At 36.9% G+C, this 16,722-nt stretch overlaps 1 protein-coding gene across 2 annotated transcripts in view; it reads left to right on the top strand.

Moving 5' to 3' along the window:
• The window catches only part of MPP7 (membrane palmitoylated protein 7), a 147,373-nt gene that overhangs the window by 79,501 nt on the left and 51,150 nt on the right, over nt 1–16,722 (top strand). For both annotated transcript variants that reach the window (XM_039709830.1, XM_039709823.1), the window contains exons 5-6: nt 2,302–2,379; nt 7,283–7,363. In XM_039709830.1, the coding sequence (XP_039565764.1) occupies nt 2,302–2,379; nt 7,283–7,363 (159 nt within the window). The remainder of the gene's footprint in view (nt 1–2,301; nt 2,380–7,282; nt 7,364–16,722) is intronic.

Genomic DNA, 16,722 nt, shown 5'->3' with positions numbered 1-16,722 from the left:
GGATAAAGCCAATAACAAGTTCAGGTTACACTGGGCCACCTCTTGAAAACCTATTTTTTGTTGTATGAATTTACAGTTGTGTAACATTTTTCTCAAAGATGGTTTCAGCAAGGATATCTCAACTCTTTTTTGTCTGGTTGACTTTTTCCTTTTATTAATTTCAGTGTTAAAGATATGTACAGGTTGTTCAGGATAAAAACAGCTTAATCAGCAGTGGCACATCTATTTTCTTTGAGAAACTCGGGGGTAATATAGACAACTACTTCTGACCTCAGAGCTGTCAGAAGCTCAGTCTGGATAAAATCAAGATGTTGTCGAAGCAATCAAAAAATGATGGTTTTGAGACTTTTTTATTTACTATGCCTTTTAGTTATTCAAGTTAACAGTCCAAGTAAATCACAAATTTCTGCCAAACTCGGGGAGCTGCAACTCCTTGTTTTGTTTAGTTTCTCTGCTTTGTGAGCTAGAAATACAAGGTTCCCTGGTCACTTACAGTTTTGTGAAATCAGTATGAATTACTCTAAGTAATTGCTGAGTAAACAATGTCTACATAAGTGATGTAGAATTCAGATTCATCTTCTGGAGACAGTAGTGCTTTCCATGTAGTTTCCAAATGAGAACAAATTATTTTCCAGTTTATAAATTAAGCAACTATTGTGCCTTTATGCTTAACCATGATATGTCAGAACTTCAGCATCCCTTAACCAATGACATACTGAAATAGTCTTGTTAAGGCTGCAGAAATGATGAAGGAATCAATCAAGACTTAGACCTTGCTATGCCATATTGTATTAACATGCTCTTTACTTCAAAGAATGTACAGTCTAAATGAGGAAAAACAGATGTGGACTTAGGGTTATGAAGCACAGCAGAAGACAGAAAAAATGGTGAGCACAAGTGTCACTGACATGGCATTATCTTGTTGTGGACATACTTGTGAAAGCTCAGTGTAAATTAAAAAGAATGGGCTTAAAGAATGAACTTTAAGTTAAAGAGTGAGGGGGTCCTAGGCAGTGAGAGGAGTGAGTGCTGCTGGGGGAGGAGTAAGCAGAGAAAAGCAAATGTGGAAGAAGTGGGGAAGGCTGGAAGGAACACTTGGTGCAAAATGGAGATGATCTGGTCAACTCTGAGCAATTTCAATGTGTAAAGAGTGGTTTGCTTGCTCTTTAAGTCTGTCTGTGCTGTCTGGCATCTGTCCCGCTCCTCCCCCAGCAGTGTGCTGGGTAGGGGATCATTGGATCATTGGGGATCCTGTTTCCCAAGGACATCATGGAGTCCCCAGCCAAATTCTGCACCCCACAGCCTCTGGCAGACCTCGTTTTCCCCTCCTTGCCAAGCACAGAAGTCCCTGATTTAGCTCTTTCTGCAACTCCTCCAACCATCTGGAGTTCATGCCTCCTTCAGAGCAGCAGAAGTAAAGCACAAAATCTAAGAATGGGATATATTTGCATTAGTTCAGACTCCTGTTGTCTTCTTTTTTTAGATTTTAATTAGTATTTGTATATCCACATATCTTCAGGAAAATAATGTTAATAAAGTTAAATGTTTAATATAGTCTTTTATGCTATTCTGAAATAGCTACAAAGAAACTTGTTAGAAGTCTTAAAATACTTTGGGTTTTAAAAGCATTTTTTGGAAAAAATCTAAATTTTGAAATGCATAACTTGTGAAGGAGGTAACAGGGCAATGTTTAAATAATGATGTATCCTTTCCCTTTTAGGAAGAACCAAAGCACAGTGCATCTTTAATGTTGATAATTATTCATTAAAAACCTTAACTTGCTGAAGGACTGCCTCCTTCTTTCAGATGTGTTAGAATTAATATTAGCACTCCTTTGCCCTTGTTTCTGAATTATTTTAATGATGGCAGCCGCTCTGTCAAGTTGTCTGTCAAGATGTGGGTGGCAAGCTATTATTTCACTTCATAAATCATAATTTACAGGGGTTTTTATATCCATCTTGGGGATAAACACTTTATGCTTTGTGTTTTCAGCAGCAATATAAAATGTAATTGATACTTGAAGCAATATGTTAGAAATATGGACAGAGAAAGCCAGGAGAGAAAAATCACAAATGTTTAGTTTTTCTGTGGGTTGGTCTGCATACTGAGCATTTTTTCCATCTGATTTCATATTCTTAGCACTTCAACAGAGGATGATGATGAATTACATTTACATGATTGCTGCCTGTAGGTTACTATAAGGATGTTTAGTTACAGACAGTCAACAGACTCAACAAGGTTATTTTGTAGCATTTCTCATACTGCTGAAAAACCTTATTGCTTTGTTCTATTGTCTTCCAGATTCATGAGAAACTGCATTATTATGAAAAACAGAGCCCGATGCCCATACTCCATGGTGCAGCAGCCTTGGCAGATGATGTAAGTGTCCCTGCTGAGATCACTGGTACCAAGTCTACCAAAACACTGTCTGCAAGCAGAACTCTTCATAGTGCAAACGTATGAATGTAATCCTCTGAGCTGAAATCGTGAGAAGCTGCAAAGGTTTCCAAAGCTTCTGTCATCACTGGGCTTGTTGCTGATATTACTTTGATTTTTATTCACTTGCATGTTATAAAAACATTGCATCTAGGTAGCCTCTTGTTCTGCTTTAGTAGCTAAGCAATAAAAATTGCAGGTTGGAACTCCACTGGGAGGGGAAAAGCTGTCAACTATTAGTGTTTTGAGAAAGTCACAGACAAGAGGAATGCTTTGGAAAAATAAAGACAAATGAGATAGCAGCACTGCTGACACAACATGAGAAATGACAAATAATATTACAGAAATGAAGCATATGAAATGCCTAGAACGGAGGTTTGTTGAAAAAAATCAAAACTATTTAAGAAAAAGTACAGTAGTGATTTATTGATATTGGAGCTTTCCAAATTACCTTCATAACCAAAAAATAAATTGTAAAAGTGGTCAGCATTGATGGAGTAGTTAATTTCCTGTTACTATAATTTTTATTTTAAAGAAAAAAATCCAACCTGCCATTTCTTGCTATTTGGTTAATTCTAGGATTCAGATGAATTGTGAACACACCTGTATAAACTATGACTGAACCTGAGGTAGGCCAGAATAGAGAAATGTTTAATAAACTGTGGTTTAGGTGAAATCCAGAAATCTTTGTTGCAATTGATGATGTCAGGTTGCTTTTTGGAAAAGGCAATATGTATTAGAATCCATTTCTAGTACAGCATGTTTGAAACTTCACATACTTTATAGATGTTTTAAAATATTAACTATTTATATAATTAATAGATTTTGGGTTTTAAATTTTACAAATTATTAAAAATTGTGAATTGAGATTGGTAGCATTATAACAAAAAACTAAATTAGACTTATTTGAGACTATTGAAAAAAGGATACACGGTAATTTAATCATGTTTCAGTAGGTGGGGAGCTATATGCTGTAACATACCAACTATAATAATACATTAGCCTTGACATCAGGCATATATTAGTAATATTTTTTTAACCTTTACATAGCTTTAAATAGTGTTGATAGTAATTTTGAAAATTAGAAAGCTGGTTGAAATTCTCTTCATTAAGTTCTTGCTGACATATTAATAATCCTTGCTAATATTTGTGTTATGGATCTCTGGGCTAAAATTCTTTATAAAAATAATTTCTTATTTTTGGATACAAAACTTAAGTTTTTGATATTTTTAGAAATGCTGAGCAATCTCATTCTTTGTTCAGACCCATTTAAAATGTATAGTTTTGAAAATCTCCAAATTCAAGTACTCTGTCACTCCTCAGTTGAGACAGGTTGGGGCTTTTAACCCTATGAATGTATTTTTATGTACATATGGTATTATTTTTAAGTGTACATGTTGGGACATGATTGTGTCTAGGCACCTACCTACTTCAAATGTACAGCTTCTTTTTAATAGATGCTCTTGCTGCTTCTTTATTAATTACCTGTAGGTGAACTGTGCCTTTTATGGGCACTGTCTCATAGGATAGGGATGTCCTTTGGTGGCTGCAGCCAGGCTAGCACATTGCAGGATTTTCTATGTTTTGGTAGCTATCAGCAAATTTTGAGGGAGCAAAATTACATGCAGGGCTTTGTAACTCCCAAACTCATGAAGTTTCAGGTTTAAAGTGCTATTCATTTTTTGGCATGTTTGTCTGACTGGTTGTCAACTTCAGGGATTTAAGAGCATGTTGGTGTTATTAAACACACATTCATTTCAATAGGCTTTAAATTACTGTTTGCTCTTCCTACTGATAGTAACTGATCTATAGTTAAAGAAGGCAATATTTTTATTAGCAAGTAGATATTTCCTGCTTGATTTTAAACCCAAATCTGAGGTGCTGCTGTCATAAATAAAACTGTATAAGGAGTGTGTTCTTATTCTTGTGGTATTTTTAAAGCAGTTTTAGAAGTAACAATTGTGGCAAGGCTTTTCTAAACATTTTCATATTACCAGCTGCCATACCTTCTCTCTTCTCTTCTCCAGGGACTTTTAGGCTGAATTTATCACACATTCTGTTTTCCTCTTATTTTGGAGCAGCAGTGTCTGACTTATGGCTCAATGATTTCATGCAAATAATGTAAACATCTCTTTTAGTTCCAGCCAGGACAGTGTTAATTTTTTGCACTAGCTGGAGAGAGCATGGTTAGGACATGGAGGTTATTCCATACCACCTCATGTCAGTTCAGAGTTCATGAAAGAGGCTCTCTTCCAGGAAGAAAGGGTTTGTTCCAGTCAAGAAAAGGGGGTGGAGAAAGCCATCTGGTATTGTCTATTATCAGGGAGTTTTTCCATATGTATAATTTATTTTCTTACACCTTTTGTTATTAATATTGTTGCTATTACTTATTTAGTAATAGTATATACATGCACTATAGTACATTGTCTTATCTCATTGCCATTTCCATTAAATTGTTCTTACCTGTGATCTTACATTTGTGCCTCCAAATGAGGGAAGGGAAAGTGGTGCATAGTTTTAGTGCATGGGAGTACTAAATTGGAGAATACCATTCCTAAACCACGACAATATCACTGGCAGGATAGCTGTATACAGCAAATAAGGCCTCAAGGATGGTAGAAAGACTATTCTGGCAAAAGAAGTTTCAGAACTTTCTCCAGAAGCTTTAAAGACCAGTCCTTGGTGCTCCCCACCTTACCAGCCTCACTCCACATCTGTCCCTCTCCCTTGCTTTTCTTCCCCTCTCTTTAGTGGCAGCTTTTCATAAAGAGCCTGTTGAAATGTTGTGGTTCCCTCAAGAGATCATAGAGGAGGTTTTCAGACAGCTTTTGCTGCAATCTTTAGCACAGGAGGAGATCACTCTGTGTCAGTGTGTCCCAAGTTTGCCATGTGCTGCTGCTGGTAGCTGTTTAAAATCTCAGCACATTAACAACAACAATAATAATAGCAAATAAAAATCCAGTCTAGACCAGCTGAGGTGGTATCTGTTTGCTAATCTGAAAACACAATTCAGTCTTTCAATCTTCGTTTTCCTCCTCTTCTATCACAAGGTATTAAATGTGCCTAAAACCTTAATGAAAATATTTGGAAAACAGTATAAATCACATGAAGGAAAACAAGTTTTAAATTATTTTATCTCTGAAAAAAAATTACTAAATTGTGAGATTAAAATGTCTGTTTAAGCAGTAATGAAGTATTTTTTCTCACTGTTCTAAACCTTATGTATATGCATTTGCATTTGTACCACCAAAGCCAATACCAGTTCTGCTGGAGCTAATACTTGTGCACAATTCATCTGAGGCAGAGATGCTGAAGTGGTCATTCTGCTGAGTGGTTGCTTGTCTCCATCAGTGAAACACAAATTAATAGATTGTATTTTCCAGTGATGAGCAGCCTAATCTAAAGAATGAAAAGACAACCAAGGGTAACCCATGTCATAGACTTGCTGTCATTCCTATCACTGAAAATTTTCAGCTTTGCAGGGCTTTTCCAACACACAAACTCAATTGCAGTCAGATTACCTCAATATTTGGCTTGTGTCTAAAACTATTTAATCCTGACCTTTTCTACAGAGATTGTTTTCTAATCTTTTGGTATTAAGACACAAACATTGTTAATATTAGCACTGAGGTACTTGCTGTATGTTTTTAGCTATGAATTATAGTTAAAAGTCTATAGGATGGTAGGTGATGACACTGTTTAATTTGAAGGTTAAAAGAAAAAGTATTCAAACCATGTCTGATGTCTATTATGGCTTCTTCAGATAGATTTGTTTATTATATATAAATTATGCAAAATATATATCCATCCATTTATCTTGAAAATGTATACAAAATAAAAGTACAAATTTAAAATTAGCTTAGACAAATAAAATTACTTGTTGCAAATAGCCAATCTTCCTTTGAGACATTTTTATGATACTGATTTAATGCAAAGAAAACAAGCGATTATCTGAAATCACGTTTTGCGTTATGAGCCACGTAGCTTTGGAATTTTAAACCAAAGTTCAGTGTTGTGAAATGCATTTTAGCTTTTTCTTCTTCTGGAAAAATAGTTTGAGTCTAAAATTTTGCAGTAAAATATGCCTCTTGGGTCCAAATTAGTTGAGAAGGGCATGATAAGAAAACCCAAGATGTAAGCCAAATAGCCATGGGATTAAAAGTTAAACTGCTGCTCTATTGTTCAGCAAGCCACAATTTTGTATTTTAACCAAACATAAATTACTGATCTTGTTGTTAGGACATAGTTTGTGCATTTTACAGGCTTGAATTGCTGATGACCTGTTATAAATTATATTATGATTAACTTGCTTCACGTTTAACAAGCTCCTTCCAGTGTATGTGTAAACATAATAAAAGGTTCAGATTGCTTGCACTGTAGGGCACTTTGCTTTCTTATCCCAGTCCTAAACAGCACAGCTACTGTGGGTTTTTGGAAGCAGTGTGGATTTCACCACCTCATTCGAAACTGTTTTTTATAGACAGTGTCAAAGTTTGATCCAGTCATTTTTACAAGCAGTTCTTTGTCTGCACGCAAAGGACCATTCACTTAAATGAAGTGCTGGGATTTGCCCCCTTTGCTATAAATCAGAATGTGATCTGGCTGCACCCTTGCCAAAAATGATTACTTGTGTTAAACTGAGCCAAAAGGCCTGGCTTAAATCTGGTCCACTGAGGGCCAGAAACAGAAGCTCAGTGATTGATGGTGTTTTCCTTCATGCTGGCTTCTGTTTGAACATGCTGGAAAGCAGTAACCTTGAACAAGATAGATTCTGGGTTGTCACTGATGCACTGGGTAAAACAACGCTTTGCTAATGGTCTTTGTGTTGATTCAATCTCCCACCCAGCTGGCTGAGGAGCTGCAGAGCAAACCACTGAGCAGTGAGATCAGAGAGCTGTTGAAACTCCTTGCAAAACCCAATCTCAAGGTGAGGATGAGTTGCACCTGCAAAGTGCATTCTGTGTGGGTGTGTGCATCAGCTTCCTTGGGCTGTGTGTGGGTTTGTCTGCTTTAACAAGTGTTATTTAATGTATACAGTGTTAATCAAAAATGCCTGTGATGGAGAAACACATTAAATGTTGTCTGTAAATTATTATGCTACTACTTGTACTTATAAAGGAATCATTTATTTGCAAAGGATATTTTAAAAAGTAGATTATTGCTTTTTCTTTTGCTATCTTTTAATGCATGCTTCATAAGTTTGTTACAACTGTGCTTTTAGTAAAAGGTTGTCCTTCATATCATTGATTGAACTGTATCATGCATAAAGAGTGCTGTCTGGTACTCAGGACAAAATTCATGATGGATCGATAATGTTTTTAAAAACATCTAATTTTGAAAACTTTCTCTAAAACTCCTGGGGTTCTCTGGGGTGTTTTCGAGGAACTTGATGCCTTTTATCTGACTGTAGACTATAGAACCACTGAATCACTGAGGTTGGGTGGAGGTTGTCTGGTTCAATGTGCTGAGTTCACAGTAGGTTGCTGAGGGTTTTTTCCATCAGGTCTTGGAAATAAAGGCCTGGGAAAAAAACATTCTACAAATCTTTCGTGTGGCCTCTTTCAATTCCTAATTACCCTCCTAGTGAAAACTGTTTCCTTATATCCAGTCAGAACTTCCCCTATGTATCATTGTTGATGCACAGGATCATATTTTTTCCATTGTTAAGAGAAAGAAGACCTTGGTGCTTTAGATGCATATTGAAATGGTAATTAAATGTAGTAGTTGATAAGTTGAAATGAAAACTGCAGAGTGGAAAAGAACTCCTTTAAAGACTTTTACCTTTTGTCTTAAGATAAATACTGATCTCAAAACCTGAGAAACTATGGTATCTTCAAAGTGCTACAAAATTGTAAAGATCAGTTACACTACTTTTAGATGATTTTTGCACTGATGCTTTTTCCATAGTTTGTAAAATGACAAGCTGTTTTTTCTTTGAAGGGGTAAGTAATGCCAAGGGCATTGGTGCATGAAATTGCAGAGGTCCTAAGCTTCACTGTTGGTATTTTCTTAGTGACTGTCCACATGTGCTTCATACTTCTGAAGCTTTGATGGGCTGAGTCTGAAGACAGCTCCTTTGCCACAGCTGTGTCTCTCCCTCTGCTTTACTTGCTTTCTCTCACTCATTCCCTCACACACTTTCACTGTCTGTTCCTTGGTAGCAGTGAAAGGCAATGTGATAATCTTAGTGGGATTTCAGGAAAACAAGTGCTCCCCCTCAGAGTGGTTAATGTGATTGAACAACTGCAGTAACTCAGCAAATGTCTTTCTTGGCTGCAGGGGGAGATCCCAGCTGCAGGGTACCAAGCCCTTTGCATGGCCAGACTGCCTAATCCTGTGCAAGGCGCATGATTCCTTGCCCTGTAGGAGCCTTGCAGGTGTTTGTGTGATGTAGGGGTAAGAACTGATGGTATGCAAGGTATTTTGCTTGTCCATTATCTTCTCCCCCTGCCATGTCGTGGCAAACATGCCTCAGAGTGATGGTAAATTACCACCGCTCCCTCCTCCATCACATTGATCAGGTGACTGCTGCATTGAGTCAGAGGCTGTAGTTGAGATTCTTCTCTTGATCTCCCCTGCTCTCTCTTGGACAGAAGAGGAAAGGAAGGACATTTCTAGAACTCAGTACTTCCAGGTCCTCCCCAGAAATGTCCTAGTCCCTTCAGTTGTGTCTGAGCTTATACCACATCTTGCATAAGCTTTTCTACCCCTCTGCTATTAGTTTTATGGCTAGAGAGGGTTTCTTGGTTTTGTTCTAGATTCCTGGGACAAAATGATGGCTAGAACAGCTCTTTTTTACACAACTGAAATTACTTGGGATAACTGATCTATCTTGTCCAATGATGTTCCATGGATTTTATCTAAAAACATATATGGCTTATTTTGGGCTTGACTTAATGTGGCTGTACATTATTTTGCAGGGGAAACTTTCCTCTCCTGACCAGATTTATAACTGCAATGTTAGCTGGAGCCAGGAGAGCTTCCACTTTCCTACAGCTCTACTCTAATGTTTATGGCATGGTGAAGGATGCTTAAGATTAGTTTACTGCACTACAAGTCACTGCCTCCACAAGTCTGATCGTATAAGGGGAACTTTGCTCGTTTGGTTAATGGGCCAAGAAAAGCTGGGAGAGGTTTCTAATATGTCTGATTCAATAAATATTTCTATTATTTTGATTCTGTATTAAAAATTCTTTTGTTGAATATGTTTCTAAGTGTTTGCATCTGATGAGTAAAACTTTGACAAGTTTGTGGTGCTTGTCATTTTCATCCACAGAGTAGTTTTCTAAAGAAGAAGGTATTTTCTCTGAAGCAGTTATATTTATCAGACCTGAGAATTTCAAAATGTCCTAGAAGTAATTCCAAGGTTTTGTCAGGTGCATTTTCTTCTGGAAAGAAAAATAAATTGGGCATTTCTACTCTGCTAAAAACTGCATGAAGTATCCAGTTACAGAGTGGTTTTTTTCCCTGCTCTCAAATGTGGCATCACTTACCGTAATTAAATGAACTAATAATGATTGTGGTTTATCTTTTCTGATTAAAACAGAGCTCTGGAAGTAGAACAGAGCACGTAGCTCTGGGAAATCAAGTGGATTTGTTTAACTGTGTGTTAGACATTTCATTTGTGTTCTGGATTTAAAATATAATTGTGTAGCCCTGTGGATACAGGCCAGCCACACTTATTATTTTTAATTTTCAGCACTGAATAAGGACTTAGGGTTTGCATTCTTTAATCTTGCTTTACCTTGTTAAAGATATCAAGAAACAGAATAGTATTTCCATACCCTAGAACCTAAATCCAGTTGAATACTCTATTTTACTTTTAAGCAGACCAGAAATTAGCTCTTTGAAATATAAGTATAGAATAACCTAAGTTGAAGTGGACGCACAAGGATCATCAGAGTTCAACTCCTGGCCCTGCACAAAGAATCACACCATGAGCCTGAGAGCATTGACCAAATACAGTCACTCTTGGTGCTGTGACCACTTCCTTGGGGAGTCTGTTCCAGTGCCCAAGCACCCTCTGGTATCCAACCTAAATATCCCCTGGCACACCATCAGGCCATTCCCTCAGATCCTGTCACTGGTACCACAGAGATGAGGTCAGTGTCTGTCCCTCCCCTTCCCCTCATGGAGAAGCTCTTGAGTTCACTGAGGTGTCCCCTCAGTCTCCTCCAGGCTGAACTGACATGATGACCTCATCCACTCCTCATGAGGCTTCACCTCCAGACCTTTCACCAGTCTGAAACTGCACTTTCAGAAATCTAAAATATGTTTGCAGAGAGCTGGGCAGGCAGACTCAAGGCTGATCTGTTGATGTTTCAAATCACCCAAATACATCCTCGCTTAGGTCCAAACATCATTCTGACCAGAGCTACACAGCACAGCCTGCAGGCTGGCCTGGCCTGGCCATTAATGTATATACCTATAAGTTTTATGTCTTCAAGGTATACATTTTATTGCAATTTAATAAAAACAACCAAACAAAATGCCCATGCACCTCACACACAATAACAACAATGTAAATTCCAATACATTTAGTTCTGGTTATTTGCCATGATTTTAACTTTGACATGTTGAACTCTTGAGCTGTCTTTAAACATGAAGACTAGGATGTATAGTTGGGATATACATCAAGAAATGGTATTTCTGATTTAAGAGAGGTCACTCCTGGGAGTGCTTTATACAAAATATGAATACCATAAAGAAATAAGTATTCTCAGCTTTAGTGATTTATAATTTGGCAAAATTTACGGAACTTATGTGATAGCAAAAAATGTCTTTAAAGAGGAGAGCTGTAAAAGAGGAGAATTCTGAAAATAATGACAAAAAGTTTAAAAATTATGATGTATCAGATAGGCACCAGTGCAATTGAGAGAGATGAATTTATAAAAATTTGGGGGTTTTATGGACCTGGAAGTATTGCTGTTGAGAGCACTGAGCTTTTTTTTTTTTTTAATTCTCTATAGACAAAATATTTTTAATTGTCATGCAGTCGTGTAAATTGGAACATATAATTGGAAGACTAAGATTCAAGATGCTAACACAAAATACACCTAAAAGAGAATTTAATTTTGGCTATTTAGTGAACGTGTCACAAGCAAGTTAGTGAAATGGTCTTATCTGTTAGTAGGGATGGAAATGGGAAGAAGTGAAGTGGTCAGTAGAGTAACTCTGTCAGTAACAGGGCAGAAGTCCAGTGAGGAACACTGTACAAATGACAGATGATCAAATTCTTTTCCACACTTAATTAAAAACTGTCTTGAGTAACTAGGTTTCAGTTCCTTTTCTAGCAAGCTGGAGAGAGCTGTGTTCTTTTTGGGATGGTGTCATAAGAGAGGAGCATAATTGTTATTTATTTTTTAGATTATTTGAAAAACTGAAACAAATAACTATAGGAATTAACATTTTACTTTATTGCCGTGGCTGTAAACAAAAAAGACTTAAAAAATGAACCATCTCAGTCCATTGAACAATGTTATCCCAATTACACTAACTTTGAGACAGGCTTGGGACATATTCAGATCTAAATAGCATTTACTTCGTCTTTATAACAGCAATTACTTTTGTGATCATTAAATATCAAAATAAGCAATTTACCATTGAAGTTAATCTCTGTTAGGGTAAATTAAGTGGTTTTAATTATATAAAATATGTCCTTTGCGGTCATTGGTGTAATGGGCAGAACAATAATTATTTCAAAAGTTAATGCCACTGTGCTAAAACTACTCCGAAGAATGTTTGTACCTTTATGACCTGGAGGAAACAAAGCCACTCCAATGGTGGTTCTGCCTGTTTCAGTGGAGTTTAAATTCTGTTTATGTGTGCTGGAATGTTTGCCAGCTGCTAGTCTGAAACATAAACCAGGTACCTAAACAAGGGCACCCGGCAGGACTGTGAATGAGTTCAGTGCCTCATGGTGCACAAGAATCTAAAGTATTTGTGTCACTTTGGGGCACTGTACCTATAGCCACAGAGGAAACAAGAGGTGGACATACACTATTTTTCTTGTCTTCTCTTTTATTACCACAGAATGAACAGAATTTTGGAAGTTAGCTTTAAGATTACTTGCAGAGTGAAGGGAAAACTGTGCTTGTATGGCAGGGAACATTGCATTTAGTTCATACAAAATACAGATTCTTTTTTTTAAGTTGGGGGGTGGGGGGTTTAATTGCTTTCAAATGGCAAAGACGCATACAACAGCAAATTGCAAGTAGGATTTAAGCTTGCTGTTTTATTTGCAATTCATTTGTGGTACACTTGACTTTCAGTTTCACAAAATAATTTACATTTGTAAATATTTTAATCTAATCTCACCTCTTTGGCTTTCCTTCAGAACAGAATCATGCATTAAACAGAACTAAAACTGCAGCTATTGAAGCCAGGGCAATTTGTTCTTCATTTTCAAATGAAGATTTAATTTTCAAATCAAATTCCTGTATTTGATAAGGTTTCTTTAAAGAAAGGAGTAGTGCTTCTTTGAACATGAAGCATACCTTTAACGTTGTTCTGTCCTGTTCTGGTTTTATTGTATTTACTGGGAAGTTTGTAAATTCTACCCTTTATTTCATAAACAACTGCTGATACAATCATCCCTGCCATCTGAGGCTTACTAGGCTTGCATAGTGGCCCTAACAGACTGTTCAGATCAAAGTGTGGCTTGTTCTGTTAAAAAAGCAAACATCTTAAGCCTTTATCAGCAGAGCCTTCTAAAGTTGCTGTTCAGTCACTGGTGAAAGTCAGCAATGTAAATTAATGTCCAGGAGACTGTGGGCTTTTTTCTACAAGAACTTTAACATACAAAGCACTGAGAGAAAATATTGAGCTATAATAATATAAAACAAAATCCATTTTTGCTTTGAATAGTTCATGAAGCATGTCATGTAGCATGTAATTAAAAAAAATGAAGTTAATCTAAGCTTTGTCTTCTTTCCAACATTTCCTTTGTAATTAGACCTGCTGAAGATTTTCCGTCAGGGCTTTTTCACTGAGCTATGTGTTTTCTGCAAAGTCAACATTTTCCACTGGAAATTGTTGGGATTTGCCTACAACCGTTCAGGTTTTGTATCTGAAGAACTCCAATACAAATTTCAAGTCTGTTAAGATCTGAGCTACATTTGGGCTGCTACTGTGTCCTAGGCACTTGGGGGACATTTTGGCCCTGTCACCTTAGAGACATGTATTTCCAGATGTACCAAGGTTTTCTACTTTGGCAGAAGTCTGTTCTCCTCTTCGTGAAAGACTTATGGTTACAAATGGTAACACAAGCTACAGTATCTACAGTATCTATTCTAAACTAGTTTAGGAAGCATAATTTCCCATGATCTTTAACTATTTGCTCATCAATGGTCTGCGAGGTGTATTGATAAGGCAAACTGTAGGAATTGTGCTCATATATGAAGAGATTTTACTGTACAAACACTTCGGATTCATTAGTATGGTGAGCTGGAGTACAATGAACTTCATATGTCAACTAAAAAGTTACCTATGTAATCCTTACTTGCAAAATCAGATGCCATTAATTTGTAAACCTACAAGAATGTGCTTGATTTTTGATGGTATGCTGTGAAGTATCAGCAGTGAAATACAAATATTTATTTTTCCCTCTGAGTAATAGATGCAGATGACTGCAACAATTGGCAAGGACCACAGCATTGATGGTTTGATGTCATTGCTTGATGGATAGATATCCCATAGATGTTTTGAGCACACCAGCCGTGAAGCTGCAGTAGAGGGGACAGTGCTGGGAGATTTTTCTTGGCAAATGACTGAAATCCTTCTGCCCAGTGTTTTGTGTCTTTGAATTATTTGCCACTTTGGGAAGCTATCCATCACGTATTTTGGCAACCAGCTGGAGGACAAATATATTTTATTTGTAACTCTTTTCAGCTTTAGACCTTGAATTCTGATTTCCATTTCTGCTTGCACCCATAATTAAAAAAAACTATAAAGAAAATTCTTCTGCATAAGGAGAGCTGGGAAAATATGTTGCTGTCTTTATTTTTGGAATGTTGCTTGCATGGAATAAGAAGAAAAAAATACATAATGGTGAAATATTTCTTTTAGAAACAGCAAGAAAAGCCTTGATTTTTCACATCTGTCAGGCAGAAAAAATCAGAAACCAGTTGTGGCACGCTCTTATTGTTGTAGCAACTGACATGTAACAACATACAACATATTAGAAGCATTGAGACAAAATGATAGAAGGGAGGTGAATTAATATACTGCATGAGTATACTTAAGTAACAACCATCACGTTGCTCTGGAAATGCTCTCAGGTCCATCTGGTGATAACTTGGCTCATGTCCAGCGCAGAGCTTGTCTGTCGATCTTAGACGTATGGATATGAGAATGCTCACTAGCAGCCAGCCTATAATAAACAAAGTGATAGATAACATAAACAAAAGTGAAGTCAGGCAGGTTGGCAGCAGAAAATATGAAATCTGAAAAGTAAATCAAAGAAATTCTTTGGTTATATATACAAACTTTCCAACATGAGGGAACCAACACTCACCCACCTAAGAATGTAGAATTGCATGCATGTAACTACAGCGTTCAAATACAGAACATAAAAATTGGCAACGTTGCTAAAGCCAGTAATTTAGGAGGAGGAATAAGTCACGACAGATAAAATCACATCCCTTTCAAGTAGTAATTCCATTCATCTACTGAAAATAACTAGTGAAATGGAGAAACTACACATTATAAAGCAAGTCGTCTCTTTTTTTAGATGTCATCTTTTTACGCTGCTTTTTCCTTCAGTGGTGTTTTTCTTTTGCGTTTGTTGGACCATATTGTGTTTGGACTCTCCATTCAACAGTCTCCTCTTTTCTACTTCATTTTTATTTAGGATCTCATGTAGTACGAATACTTTATAGCTGAATTTAAGACCTCCTTGTCATAGATCAATACATGTCGTTATTTTCTGGAGGAATTATTCTGGAGGTTTATTCAGATTCTTTTAACCTTTTGGATCAATAGATTTTTTTCTTTTGAGGACTTTAGGCATGATGCCAATGTCAAATAAAGGCTGAGTCATTCCTAGAGACACTTTTTAGAAAAGACAACTGCATCCTCAGCATTTACTTTCTTTATGTTTTCATATGATTTCTTTGGGGTGCTTTTGGATGGTTTTAAACCAAGAAAAGGTACATGCTACCACTGTAGACAATATTCTTGGGAAGCTGCCACTTTTTCTAAAATGAAATTGATTAATCGATTATTGTAACAGTGCTGCTGTCTCGGCATTTTCCACTCTGACAACCATCTATTTGTACTCTTGGAAGTTACTTAAACAGGGCTTAGATCTTCAAGGACACTTTAGCTACATGAATCATGTTGTGAATGTAAAACAGACTGTTCAAATTCTTTACTATTGATTTAAAATCAGAGCTTTTTTCGCTGTTATCCACAACTGAGGGAAAACATAGGGCTGTCATCTGGAAGGGTATTAACACCTTTACCAGATGACACGGATGGATGGAGTGCGTGTTTCTGTGAACACTGAGAACAGTTTGATTTGGGAAGCATCTCCAGGGGCTGTGAACACTGAGCCAGAGGAAGCGGGGGTCTGAAGATGCAGAAAGTTCATTTTTCTGTTGGCTGTTGCCGTCTGGCTGCCAGCTGCAGGTAAACCCATCAGTTCAGACTGGTGAATCTGAAATCAAGAAATAGCATTTTCAGGCAAGGAAATTACCCTTTTGTGAGAGGCAGTTCACATAGTCATGAATAAAGTCTACCGTAGTAAAGAGGAAAAAGTAATAAATACTGAATATCGATCCAACTGAGATGTTGCTGTGCTAAGATCATTAGTCTATGGTAGATATTAAGAACTCAAAACCACACATAAACTCTGTATGTGTTATTATTTTGAACCACTGCTGTGACCCAGCTGCCTCAAAGATTGGAAGAGAAAGGGATTTAATTGCCAGCTGGACAAGCTTAAAGTAGAGGGCAACTTTAGTTTAAGTACAGATGCAAGCATGCAAGTACACTTGCAAGCATGGAATGTTATTTTCTGTTTTGTACATATCTGCTGTCTTCTCATACAATGTATAATTTCTGCATATTTTATAAAGGAGATATAGGAAAATATATCATTTGCAGGACGGAAGGAAGTAAATTAGCCCAGATTTTTTATCTCTTACTTAGTACACCCGTTGGTTTCCTGATTATGAATGTAAAATTATGCTTAAGTTAAAGGACCTTTTTTAATTTTTCTTCCTGTCCCTGTCAAAGGTTTTTGCTTATGTTGATTGAATAGTGTGAGTGATCCTCAGTGGCAAA

This window comes from Passer montanus, unplaced genomic scaffold, assembly GCF_014805655.1.
Source record: "Passer montanus isolate IOZ18808 unplaced genomic scaffold, ASM1480565v1 scaffold10, whole genome shotgun sequence".
In the NCBI taxonomy this organism is placed as follows: Eukaryota; Metazoa; Chordata; class Aves; order Passeriformes; family Passeridae; genus Passer; species Passer montanus.
The sequence above is the reverse complement of the archived record's forward strand: the minus strand, read 5'-3'. Positions and strand labels throughout refer to the sequence as shown.